General features: G+C 45.5%; 1 protein-coding gene across 9 annotated transcripts in view; it reads right to left on the bottom strand.

Moving 5' to 3' along the window:
- Window positions 1-2784: 2784 nt before the first annotated feature.
- The window catches only part of MSI2 (musashi RNA binding protein 2), a 201090-nt gene continuing 190048 nt past the window's right edge, over window positions 2785-13826 (bottom strand). For 5 of the 9 annotated variants that reach the window (XR_015807873.1, XR_015807875.1, XR_015807874.1 and 2 more), the window contains 3 exons: window positions 11773-11927; window positions 9913-9990; window positions 2785-7768 (listed from right to left, as the gene is read on the bottom strand). Coding sequence is in view for 5 of the 9 variants with exons in the window: in XM_088176837.1 (XP_088032963.1) it covers window positions 9949-9990; window positions 11773-11927 (197 nt within the window). In the remaining 4 variants the exon portion in view is untranslated. Of the gene's footprint in view, window positions 7769-9912; window positions 9991-11772; window positions 11982-13826 lie in introns of those variants that run through there. The other 4 variants (XM_088176838.1, XM_088176839.1, XM_088176840.1 and 1 more) reach the window with 2 other exon arrangements.

The raw sequence follows: 13826 nt of genomic DNA, 5'->3' as shown, positions 1-13826 counted from the left end.
CCCAGCCAGGCTCACTTTTTCAGGATTAAAAAAGAGGAATTCCCCACCCATCAAAAGGTTGTGGAAGGACCGATAGGAAGCACTTTGGATGTCGGGATGAAAGGGGCTGAGAGGAACACAGTGCTGCTTTGAAAAACCCTGTGTAAAACCTGAGCAGTTTTATCGGTGGCCGAAAAAGCAAAAGCCGGAACTTCCTCCCGCTTTTTATTCTTGCTGCTGTTCGTGTCACATCAGAGCCGTGCTCTGTGGATGCGGGAGGTGACAGATCCCTGCTGGGTGTCACCAAGCGATGGAGACACTGCGAGTTCTGATTACGTCTCTGCTCCTGTCCCTCCGCGGCTGGAGCGAGGCGGGGTCACCCGGTTAATGCACGTTTCAGTCTTCATTGGCTTTTTAACTCGTTTTTAATCAGTAATTATTAGCGAGCGGGAGCCGTGCGCGGGCTCCTCTCACCCGCTCCGGGGGCGAGTGCCACTCAATGTGTCACAGCAGGCAGTGACAGCAGCAGGACACTGGGATGGACACTGGGATGGACACTGGGATGGGCACTGGGATGGACATTGGAAAGAGACTTCAGCTTCACAAGGGTGTGCAGTGACGGGACAAGGGGAATGTCTTCAAGCTGAAGGAAGGCAGATTTAGTTTGGATATGGGGGAGAAATTCTTCCATGTGAGGGTGAGGAGCCCTGGCACAGACTGCCCAGAGAAGCTGGAAGTGCTCAGGGCCAGGCTGGATGCGGTTTGGAGCAACCTGAGAGAGTGGAAGGTGAAGGGGTTCCACCCCTGCGGCAGGGCGTGGAACTGGATGTTTTTAAAAGTTATTTCCAACCCAGACCATGCCAGGATTCTCTGGTAGCTGTGTTTGCCCTGCAGAGCAGCCAGCCCGGCCCGCGGGAGCTGCTCCGTGCTAATTCCAGCCGTTGCCGTGGAGGTAAATAGCAGGAATCAGCCTTTGCCTAATGCACAAACAGAGTCAAGTACCGGTGCCCTTTGCAAAGCGCTAATGAATTACAAGTGTCTGTCCTTAGCCAGGCGCTGCCACCACCTCGTGACCAGCCCTGCGCCCTCGACATGTGGAGCTGCTGGAATTGCTCATTCCTTACGGTGTCGGATGTAATTGAATGCAGAACGGTGAAGAGGAGTTTTTTTTGGGGGTACAGCGCTCTCAGGCTGGGTGGCATCGCGCCACCACAGGGACTGGTACCCAGTGGCACAAATGAGCTTTAAACCCCGCTATTTTATTATTCTGCATTAATAACGAGGCGGCCCTTGTAAATAGCCGTGAAAGGGAGTGCTTAAGCTCATAATTAATAAATGCTGGCTTGGTTTCTGCTGCCGAGCTGCAGCCTCGAGATGCGTGGCTCTGCCGAAGAGCAGAGGGTGCTCAAGTCCTGCAAGCAGGTAAATAAAGGATTTATTCCGAGATTTTGGGACAGCCAGGACAGCCAGCTGTGGCTTGGGGCAGGGCAGAGCCCGTGGGGCAGGGCTGGGGGCACAGGGTGGGAGGTGGCACAGGGGTGCAGGAGCTCACCTGCCCCGTGGGTGCCACAGCAGGGGCTCGGTGCCCAAAGAGCCCCAGGTGGGTGACACTGCACAGCCCCAATGGCCCCAGCTGCCTCCTGCAGCTCATCCTTACAGCTCGGCCATAAATGTTTATGGCAGAAGGGAGAGGAAGTAAATCACATTTATCTCCCTTGTTTTCTTTATCGGGGCACTAATTTGACAGGGAAGGGAAATTTTTGCTTATTTTACAACTCCGATTTCGGCTGCAATCTGATTTCAGTAGCTGGGAGGCGAACACAAAATCTTATTTTTATTCCAGAGCTGGTATAAAAATTTACATTTTGACACCGACCCCCCACTCCCATTTCAGTGCTGCTACAGCGGGCCCGCGGGCTTTGCACAAAACACATCACCCACATATAATACACTCATAATTCACTAATGTTTGCTGAATGACAGGGTTAAGTGGCTGCTATTCCCGGCCTCCCACCACACTAATGTACTCCAGACCCGCGCTCCTTTTCTTCTGGATTGCAGTCAAATCGTTTCCTGCAGCCCTCGCAGTGGAAGCTCCTTCCACCCCGAACAAACATGACTTCCGAAATTATTTTCATTTGTTTTTCTAATCTAATTTTCCCCTCGGTGCTCCACTAATCATCAATCCCATTAAGGGCTTGATGTGTTGACTGCTTTCCAGAGAGCCCGTCCTGCATCGTGCCGAGCCCTGACCTTCAGCCCCCGGCACCGAGGGGACGGAACCTCGCGTGGGGCTGGACCGGGGAGCTCCGTGGGCGCTGCTGGGGCTGGAGCATCCCCTCCATCCCTGCCCAGTGCCACGGCCAGGAAAGGAACCTGTGTCATCCCGGAATAGTGAGCGATGAGAAATGAGAGTTCGCTGCCTAAAGGAAGGGTGGGGGGAAGCTGGCTGTGCTCCAGGCCAAGTGTCAAAGGGAAGTGGCCTCTGGTGGAATATCTGAGCGGAGAGAGGGTGTGGAGGCACAGAGAAAGTGTCACTGCAGTGAGGAGAACACACAGCAAGGCTCTGGGGGACTGGGAATTTATCCACCCAGTGCCCCTCCTGGAAACAGGATTAGTGCTGATGATGCCACAGAGGTGCCTGGCAGGGCACGGGATGAGGGACAGGGACAGGGACAGGACAGGGATGTGCTGCCCACCCCGTGCGAGCAGGAGGGGCAGCAAGGGGATGAGTTTTGGGGTCATGGGGCTGACAGGAATAAATATTCCCCCCTTCCCCCCCCCCAATGAAATGGACTCCGTGGATCTGTTCAAAACAGTTTATTGTATTTTTTCGTCAGACAAACACATTGATTTCTGGACCACAGTAGAGGATGGAAACCTTTCACAAACTTATTTATTTGAAAATACAAATATAAAATTATACTTTCCACATCTGTGATGTGAGAGACCCCCATCCACATAGTATTTTACAACAGGGCTTCAGAAAGCCATACACAGAGACCTGAAAGATGCTTGATATATATAGATACATATATATATGTATATATATAAAAAAAAAGTCACTACCAAAGTTCTCATCAGTTCATACTAAAGTATAAAAGGAAGGGCTAGGCCTGCCACTGTGCCATAGTTTATTTAGGTACATTTATGACCACCTGAAATGCTCACTTGCATCCTAGTACTGATGGGAGTTCAGAGCTCGTACGACAGAGAATGACGGGGGTGCTACCTAGGACAGTCACAGACAGAGGGGCCCTGGCAGGGCTGGGCTGGGCTGGGCTGGGCTGGGCTGGGCTGAGCTGAGCCTGCTCCCCCCCAGCCCTGCCAGGACACCGAGCTCTCCACACAACACACTCAGACTGCTGGGGGGGGCTGACAACCCACCACGAGGATTTGCTTTCTCAAGCTACCTTTTTTTATTTTTTTTAATATATTTTTTTCCTCCTTTTAAAAAATTATTATTATTGGTTTGTGTGGTTTTTTTTTTCGTTTTTTTTTTTTTTTTGGTAATTTTATTACAGTATTAAAGTATTGCTTAGCTTACAGAATCTCCTCACGTAGTGTTCTCACGGGGTCGCCTGGATTCTGTACGTAGGAAACTCTACAGTGTCTGTGTGCAGACCAGGATCTGCCAGGTGTGTCTTCCATGCATCCTGTCTCTTCACCCTAACGCTAAACCTCACTTCTCCCTCTCTCTCTCTCAACTGTGCCGCTTTTAAAAAAACAAACCAAACCACTAAAAAAAAGAATTCAGAAGATTCCACCCAAGAGACATCGCCATAGCATAAAAGACAGCTATGAGTTAGTGTTGGTTTCTTTTTTTTTTTTTGTTTTGTTTTTCCTTTTTCTTTTTTTGTTTTTTGTTTTTTTTATTTTTGTAAACAGTTTCATATGCAATATCATACAGAACCATGGCTGGCCTTCAGTAAAAATGTAGTAAACTATATTGCTTTATTATTGATTATGTTGCATTGAGTGAATGGCAGAAACGAAACAGGAAGGGACGTGTGGCTGGAGTCGCTAGCCCTCATTCACACTACAGATGAAAGCAGGGAAGAAAAGAAATCCCAACACCTTTCAGGTCGTTATCACCCACAATTACCCAATGGTTTAACTAAGCCTAGCAAGATGTGTGACATTCACCAGCAGACGCTGCTGTACAATGGAAAAAAAAAAAATAAAAATCAACTTACAGCAAAGAGAGCCATGCTACCTTAAAGTCCAAGCTACAAATTGAACTCAAAATGAACATTTATGAAGTGTAAGAAAAAAATAAAAACCCCAAAGGACAGATCGGGCTTCGCTTTAATCAAGCCGATCACGAAGGGTCCCAAGCACTTGTGGCTCCTGGGGAAGGTCCCTGGAGTTGGGGATGTGGCACCTTGGGGTGCCCAGGTCACCCAGCCTGGGGGAAACCCCTGGTGTTGGTGATGCCAGGGCTGGGATGTGGAGAGCAGAGGGCACCCCGTGCCTGGCAGTGCCCCAGGCCAGGCTGGACAGCGGGGCTGGCACTGGACGAGCTTTAGGGTCCCTTCAACCCAAACCAGCCCAGGATTCCACAATCGCCCCCTGGGCTTGAGTAAGACAAAGGTGGAGCTGAGCCTTTGTGCTGAAAAATTTACAAAAAAAAAAAAAAACAAAAAAAACCAAACCCCAAACGAACGAAGAAAAAAAGAAAGAAAGAAAGATAAAAAAAAAAATCCTTCAAAATTGATTTCTAGATGAGTGGGGGACTAACGTGAACCTTAGTCTAGGTAGCCACATCAAAACATCTTGGATTCCACGACATTTGTGCTATGGGCCACTGGGACTTCTCAAAAGGTATATAAACATCTAAAACATATTCACACAGATTAGCAATTTCTTCTGAGCATTCTTAAAAAAATATGTTTTTTTTTTTTTTTTTTTCTCTTAGTAAAATCGTTTTAATATACCGTGCCTCCCTCTTTTAAAAAATAAATTAAAAAAATCCAGTTTTGCATATCTAGCATTAGCATTTAAGGTAGTATGGCACATCCCCTTTCCAAAGTCAAGGGTGGGGATCTACAAATGCCTTAAGAGTTTGCCAGCATTTTTAACATTGTGAGACCTTTGGTTAGTTGAAACCGCATCAGATCAACAAAAGGAAAATAATAAACAAGAGGAAAAAAAAAAAAAAAGCACAGAAAGAAAAAAAAGAGAAGAAAAAAACAAAAATGGAAAACCTTCCCAAAATTATTAGCATTTTTTTTTTTTTCTTAAATAAGAGAAAGTTCTATCCTTACTGGTCCTAAATCTGAATAACTACATCTAAATTTTTAACCTTAATTACGATACACCTACCAATATGTACTAGAAGAGGAAGAGAGAAAGAGGGGGGGGGGGGAAAAATTCACTACACTACCATCAGGACAGCACTCTTACAAGATAAGCCATTTTATACACTATTAACATACAACAATGATCAACAAAGAATATTCTATGAGGTGACAGGGAATGGAGAGGAAAACCAACTGGTAGTACAGTACATCATCAACATTGACAAAATAGCAATAAAAAATTCCCTGACAGCACACTGAATCGCAGGGAATTTGGTTCGTAGTAGTTTGTTTTTTTTTTTTTTTTTCTTTTTTTTTTTTTTCACCTTTTTATTTTTTAAAGAATTCGGTTTTATTTCTTTTATTACTTGATCAAGTCTCAATATTTAAAAAGCGTCCAGCATTTTGCTTAAACCTGGTTGTTCTGAAATAAGAAAAAAACCTAAAATATTACATAAAAAGCATGATTTTTTTTTTTTTTTTTTAAAAACAAGAAAAACAAGGTTTCTCTTTTCGGTTAGCAGTATGGTGCCTTGTTTTGTTAAAGATGCCTTGCTCTACCTTGTCTATTGAATGTCTACATTAGTCTACTTGTTAGTAAAATTTACAAAAATAGGAGTGCAGCAGCTCTTTTTAACAAATGTCGCATTCAGTGTCTTATACTGGCTGTACCTAAAGTACCAAATTTATAAACGTAACAATTTAAAAAAATATTAATAAAACTTGTCAATATTACGTTAAAAAAAGAAGAAATATATCCACACTACAGTATGTTCTTAATGCCACCTACCATGTTGTACTTCTAGTTTGCTGTTGCAGGCCTATTTACCAATATTAAAAAAATTAAATTAAAAAATATCCTTCATAAGTTTCCTCCCCCAACAGAGGACCATATATATAACAGCCAAATATTAAACATGTGCAAATAGGAAACTGTCAGTTTTTCCCCTACCAGTCACAGTGCAATGATGTTTTATACTTTATTTCTTTTAAATTCTGTTTACAACTACAATAAATTAAAATCTTCCGTTGCTTCTAGGGTGAAACTTGTAGCACTGAGGTATTCCCAAAAAAAAAAAAAAAAAAGAAAAAAAAAAAGAAAAAAAAAATCAAAACCAACCAAAGTTGCTTTCTAATTTGATAATACAGAAAGTGATGGATAATAAAAGAAACCATGCAAGCTGGACACTGCTCTGCCCCCACAGGGTGCCCAGAGCAGCTGAAATGACTGGACAGCAAGTTGATCTAGTTTAAAACAATGACTTAAAAAAAAAAAAAAACCAAAAAAAACCCAAAAAAAACACAACAACCAAAAAAACCATCACCAAACTAAAGGTGTGCTTTGAACCGTACAATGCATTAAGTAGGAAAAATCGTAGCTTCTCGATCAGTTTTGGGAAAAGCAGGTTTTAAATTAAAATAAAAATACCACTCGACTGTTCCTTTGTAAGCTGTGCACGGGTGGGAGCAGAGCTGCTGGGATGAGCTGGGCAGGCTGGGAGGGTCCCACAGCATCAAACCCCCCTGGGCCAGCTCTGGCAGCTGCTCCCAAAGGCTACAACTTCAACTTCCTTGTCTTTTTTCATCCATTTTCATAGAGAAACTGCCTTAGGCTGACTCCATCACAAAAATAAGTTTTGTATTTCTCTTTCTTAATAGTTTCTATGTAGTTAATGGAATTGTATTTACAGCACTTTATTATTTTTTCTTTTTTTTTTTTTTTTTTTTTTTCAGAATTCACGATTTCAAAAAACCTTATATCACCTCTTTCAACAACAACAACAAAAAAAAAATAAGCACTTAGAAAAAAAGGACGAGCCAAAAGCTTGTCGCCCTCGCCTTATTGCCGAAAATAGAGAATTAGAGAATCAGAGTAACCAAGACACAAAGGAAAAGAAGGGCCAGAGAAGAACCTGTTGCTCCCCCCTCCCCGTGCCCTGCCAGCCCCCAGCGCCGTGCCCGAGGCTCCTGTCACCATCTCAGCATCCTTTAAGCAACAACAACTACGAAAAACAGAAGGGAGGAGGAGGAGGAGGAGGAGGAGGTGGGAAAAAAAAAAAGCAAAAGAAACCCCTTAATATAACAGTTACACTATGGTTAGGCTCTGGCTACATACACAAAGAATTCTGCCTACGTGGCTACAGGACTATGTCAAAAAGGCTACGAAAAGATGTGGGGTTTGGAGAGGCTTAAAAAGAGGGTGGGGGGGAAACCCATCGAGAAAATAAAACCAACAAGAAATGGGTTTTTATATACATACTTTTAAAAGCTGTTGTTTTTATAGTACAGCAGATTCATGAGATGATGAGAGAGATTTTAAACAACCCAAGTCCTTCGAGTGCCACCTCCAGTTTGCGTTGGCGGGGATGGTGGTGATGATGATGATGATGATGATGATGATGATGTAGTGCTCAAAGTCTGATGAGATCACCCAACCGTGGGCCCCTTCAGAAACTTCGCCCTGTCTTGCCCGGACATCCAGAGAGACTCTGTGTGGGAGAAGGTGGACAGGGACACGGGACAGGGACAGTTAATTGAGCTCCGTTAGGGTTTTTAACAAAAAAACCCCAAAAAACAAAAAAACAACCTCGAAGTGTTTGCAAACTTGGCCCCGATCCACCCCGAGGGAGGATGAGGAGGGACCTGCTGGAATGCTGAGGTGCTCCCAGGACAGCCCCCAAAGGAGAGGGGGTCTCATTTATTCCCTGCTCTTATTTCCAGCTCCATCCCAGCTAAGCCCGGACTGGGGCTTTGCTGAGGGCTGGGCTGGTTTAGGAACAGTACAAAGTGAGTTGATGCAGGGCCAGGACAAAAACGGTTCCTCAGGCACCTGTTAGGCCATGAATTCACATGGATTTGGTAAAATGAGTTTTCTCTGGAGTACCTGGAAGGTGACAAGTTTTACCTGGGCACACTGAGGTGGCCAGGATTTATTTTCTTATTTTATTATTTTATCCTGGAGCTTCTGCCTCCAACGCTCCGTCCCTGCCAGTGCTTAAAGCTGAGATCATGTATAAAATACATAAATATTTTGGGCTCTGGCTCTGCAGGCAGCTGCTCAGGGGGCGAGGATGCTCCCTGGTCGTTTTGGGATGACCTCCAAAACCCATCCCCAAATATTCCTGCTCGGGGTGAGGTCCCAGCAGCATCCTGATCCCTGCCCCCAGGAACTGCAGCTCAGCCAAATCCTGCCCTGGGGAATGCCAGGACCAGCCACAAGCCTTTCAAACTCACTGTTCCTTGAGGAATTAATAATAAGGCTCATTTCCTCCTCTCAAAATCCATTTTAATTAGTAATGAGCAACATTAAAAGCACTTTGTTTTTAAGTCGTTAATGGTTTGAGTCTCCACGCTGGCCAGTCGGTGATGGGTGTGCTAAGTGAGGAGTGATTACAGCCCATCCATCTCGGGGCTGCCATCACTGCCTGTTATTAGCCTGACTTATGATGCTCTGCTCGGGCTCCAGCTGGCCTCGGGATCCTCCTCACTGTTCCAGAGGCTGACGGCCCAGGAAACGGGAAAGATTCTGACAAATGGAGCAGCCAACAGACACTGCTACGTGCAAGGCAGGGCTGGGATGAAGCAAGAGCGCTTATGGCACTTCCTTCTTCACCATAAAAAACGCTCCTTGGTGGAGCAAATCAATTGACAGAACAATTTCAGGTAATCTTGGGGGTGTGTGTGTGTGGAGACAGAGAGTAAATAGAAACCCCCTTGATCCACTAGTGTTTAGGTATAAATCTATTTTTATGGAGTTTAAAGTCTCTGAACGTTTTCTGCAGTTCCCAGCGCCTTGACTAACTTTATTTCTAATTTCATAGAGCGATTTTTGAATGTAAATGATGTGACATTGATCATGCAGTGCTGGGCAGGAGGCAGGGATATAAAATCTGTCTCACCCACTGCATCTGCCTGTCCGGGCTCGGAGCTCTGGAGGCAAAGCCCTGCCATTTAACTGGGATAACTCCTGCATTTTCTAATCTCTTCCATTCCGAGTGTTAAGAATATTTGTTTGCAAAGATGAATATGCCAAAGGCCAAATAATAATAAAAAAATAAAAATTAAACATTTAATTAACTGGAGCTTAGTTCAAAGGGTAGGAAACTGGCAGCGATCCAGGGCTGCGGTGCTCAGGTAATGCCTTTAATTTAATTTGCTCAGGTTTAATTTTTTTTTAATCTTGATAATTGCTCTATGGTTACAAGTTACAATGTTATCTTTTAGCTGTAATATTTGGTACAGCACTTAATTAAGAATGATGGTTTCTCAGCAATAAAGCAGTGGGGCTCAGCTATTTTTAAAACCAGTGTGCTGGGAGCAGATCTCTGATCCCTTTGGGATTCTGGCTGCTGGCACTGGGGGTGATTCCCCACAGCTTTCTGGGTTTTCTGCCTCTTCAAATTATTGCATGAAGCATCATGAAGATGAGAAAGTGACTTTTGGGAGGGTTTAGCTCTGGATCTGTCTTCCAGTTTCCAGCCCGTGAGGTTGATTTGAGTAACACAAATCACAGAAAGGAATGATTAAAGGCCAAGGAAAGACGAAATGAAGATAAAAAAAAATTGTTCACTTAAAGTAAATATAGGGGAGATGGTAGTTCAGCACAAAGTACAAATGGGATATACTGTAATACCTCCAAGTGAGATGGCAACCAACCATGTGTAACGTTTCAATGGTATCCATTTGTAAAAGCCGTTGCAATCAAAGGTCCCTAAAATTGTACAATTGTTAAGTTCATCAGTGCTCTAGACATGGGAACAGCTGATTATTAATTTTGCCAAGAAATTATCAAAGGACTTGAAAGACTGTGTTGCCAGCATGAATAGGGATTTCCAAGAGCTGTTCTGGTCACCAGGTGTGCTCACCCCTATGGTCACCTTTCCAAGACCATCATCTTCTCATTCCCCCAGGTGCAAAAATAAGCTTTGGGGTTGTCTCTTCTTTATTTTTAAACCAGGGTTAGTAAATGGAGAGTGTTAAATAAATATATATGTAATAAAAGCTAGGGGATTCTTTGCAGTTATTGGGGGAATTAAGAGGCTGCCAATCTGCAAGTCAATTACAAAATGGTTCTTTGGGAAGTGTTAGTGCAGACAAATGTGGATACCCAGGCTTGGACCTGGTGTCCTATCACTTGAAAAATGGGGATGTTGCTGAGACCAAAGAGCCCAAGTTTTCAAGCTCAAACAGGTTTTTAGGTGAAAAATGGAAATATGAGGTGTTTTAAGTGGTGAGAGGGGGCAGTCTGAATGGATGTAGCTCCTTGCAGAGCAGTAATGTTCATTTTGTGCTAGAATTGATCCACAGGGATTGCCAGGTCCATGGTGTGACCATGGGAGGGGCAGGCCCAGGATGGGAATTGAGCACAGGGACACAAAGCCAGGCAGAAAGGTTTGTTTGTCTTTTTTATCCAATAAAAAAGAGAGTTTCAGGAACTTTGTCTGCACTACACTCCTGCTCCCCACATCCAGTTCCATCAGGGAGTGAAGATCTCCTCTTGGTTTGAGGGACCTTCAGGGGAGCCTCTGCACTTCCTCATTGTCCAGGAGACAAAAATCCAGCTCCTGACTGTGCCCAAAAGGGGCAGGAGCCTGGGTTGCAGTGGTGCTGGGGGTGCCAGCGGGGCAGTTCCAGCCCCATTCATGCTCACACACAGGTGACACAGCCACGTGCAGCCTCGTTAAGCCAATCTCTGCCCTCATTAGTGCAGTTCCAGCCCCAGCTCGGTGTTAGCAGCACCTCCCACCAGCCCCAGCCCGGCCCCTCGCCCGGAACCTGCAGCTCTAAGGGATGCCAGGGATGTCAGGACAGGCTGGAAGTGACCCCAAAGGTCAGCAAACAGGTGAAGAGGAGCAGGACGTGTCCTGGAACCCTGCTAGGGGTCCCAGCAGCCAAATTAATGAGCTAATTTAGCTCGTTTAGTGGGCAGAGACTGTTGCTCTGCCAAAGGGTGCACCAGCCAGGAGGGGTAGTTGGGTTGATACAAAACCCCTATGGCCAAGCAGGGATTTAAACCCCACATTTATTAAATATTGCCTTTTGAGACACACCATGGCTGGCTGCAGACGGCTCCAAAGGAGTGTCTGCACCAAGGGGTGTTCGGGTTGGATATTAGGAAAGAATTTCATCAGTGCAAGAGTGATTGAGATATTAGGAAACGATTTCTTCAGTGTTTAGAGTGATTAATTACTGGAACCAGGGCAGTGGTGGAGTCACCATCCTGGAAACAATTTGTGATTTGGTCTGGTTCACGAGGTGGTGATTGTCCAGAGGCTGGTCTGGACGATTCTGGATCTTTTCCCATCTCCACGATCCCAGCTGTTCCACCCTGGCAACCCGAGCTCGCTCCAGCCGCTCGCCCGACAGGTTCCGACGGCGAGAAGCCGCGCTCGCCGCGGGGCCACCGACACCAACACCACCCCCAAAAAAACCCCCAAAACCCCAAAAACCCCACCCAAAACCCCCCCCCCGGGGCCAGCACGGGGCTACTTACGGCGATGCCGTGTCCAAAACCCGAGCCTGGCTGCGGGCTGGCGGCGCTTATGTAGTTGCCCACGGCGGAGTCCTGGCTGGCCGTGCCGTACAGATCCGCCACGGGCCCGGGGCTGTTGGCCCCGGGGAAGCCTCCTGGCCGTGCTGGGTTGGAGCCTGCCGGGGAAGCGGGTGCGCCAAAATTCGGTTGAGCACTGTAGCTATTCAAGACTGGTGTGCAGAGAATAAAGCTGGGTATGAGGCCAGACGCCGGGCATGCACCGGAATTTACAAAAGCCAAACACCAGAATAAACAGCCTAGGCCCAATTCTAACACTTAACCAAGGCCATGCGAGAGGAGAGCAAGTACTGGAGAAGAGTCAGCCCGGACTACTACGAAGCTTAGAGCTCCAAAAATATATATATGGATATATATAAAAAAAAAAAAAATTAAAAGAAAAAAAAAATAAAGAAAAAAAAAAAAAAAGAACAATCATTCAACACACTACTGCAACCAGAGACTGGAGGTGCTCATTTTCACCAAATTATCACAAAATATAATAGGTATTTTTCAACATCTGACTTGATGCTCATGCAGTAGTAACAAGTTCTCTAGGTCTGGGCACGCCGAGACAGCATTCACATCCCATGCAAACTACAAAGGAACTAGTTTGAGACTACACATTGTGGTAATATTGATATTAAAATGTTGACAGCAAATAACTTGAATCATGTCTAGGAAAATCATTTTTTGGATCCATTCGATACTTTTGGAAAAAACCCGCCCTTTTAGATCAGTAAGCTGTAGAAATAGTTCAATAGTTGATTTTTTTTTTTCTTTACATGATATGGAATGGAACAGTTTGGATTTTTCTCTTTTAAATATGAGCAAGGAGAGTGTTGTTTTATTTAGGTTTTTTTTTCCTTTTGATTTGGAGAGCGAAGACCTACCTTCGTCTCCAAAACCATGCTCGGGACATCAACCAAAATTAAACAAATAAATAAAGATCAAAAGCAAAAAAGAATTCCAGAGGGTGGATGACAACTCACCTCCTAATGTGGAAGTAAAAGAAAATTTAGTTTTTTTCCTCCCTTAATTTTTTTTTTTTTTTTTGAGAAAGAAAAACAATGTAAATAAGAATGAAACGGAAGGAGAAATTTAGATATTAAAGCATGTTAGATGGTCAGGCTTCTGGCATTTCTCACGGCTGCTCTTGGATGTAGAATTTATGAGGAAGAATTTTCAATGTGAAAGAAAAGTCAGCGGGCTGGGAGGAGCTGGATGGAGATGGCTGCGGGAAGCTGGAGCTACACCTGGCTGGTACCTGGGGGGCACAGGGAGCCTGGTCTGCCACTCCCACTGTGTCCCCACCGTGTCCCCACCGTGGGCATTGCCAGGACGTGATGGCCAAAGGGGCTGGAGGTGGGCACAACCTGCCCCACACCCCACTGGGCACCCAGCACCTCCATCTCCACCTTCCAGGCTGCCCCAGGGCTCCTTCAGCCTTTTCCTCTGGCTGCCACTCCCCACGACCTTCACCCAACACCACAATGGGTGATGGGGTCTGGGTGGCCTGGAGTGTGCCCGTGGGTCAGACTGCATGGACTGACCCTGGGCTTCTCCTGGAGACCAGCCTGGAGCCAGCCCCAGAGTCCTGTGGTGGCACAGGCTGGACCCCTCCTGCCCTGGCCCCTTCCCCTGCATCACCCACCCAAGGGGGGCCCAGCTCTCAAACGAATGAAGTGCTCAAGAAAAGGACACCTGGCAGCTGGTGGCTCTGTGGTGACAGGAAAAGTCAGTTCTGGACAATAAATGATTCACCACAGCTCTGAACTGGTAGCAGGGGAGGGTAAGTAGGACATCTAAGCTAGCAAGTTAAAAGAAATAAGGCATGAGAGAGTAAACAGATTTTGGACTTCGCTGGCAAACAAAGAGCCTTTTTTTATTATTAAAGATTAAATGTCAAGATAACATTTGGCCTTCTCACTCGTGAAGAAAAATATCCAGCTGAGATGTTCCAAAGCCCTTTATTACTAGAAGCCAGCACTTTTCCCCCCTTTTCCTCCCGTTGGTTC

Source organism: Sturnus vulgaris, chromosome 21 (genome assembly GCF_052056855.1).
Source record: "Sturnus vulgaris isolate bStuVul1 chromosome 21, bStuVul1.hap1, whole genome shotgun sequence".
NCBI lineage: Eukaryota > Metazoa > Chordata > Aves > Passeriformes > Sturnidae > Sturnus > Sturnus vulgaris.
This window is presented reverse-complemented; position numbering and strand designations above follow the sequence as displayed.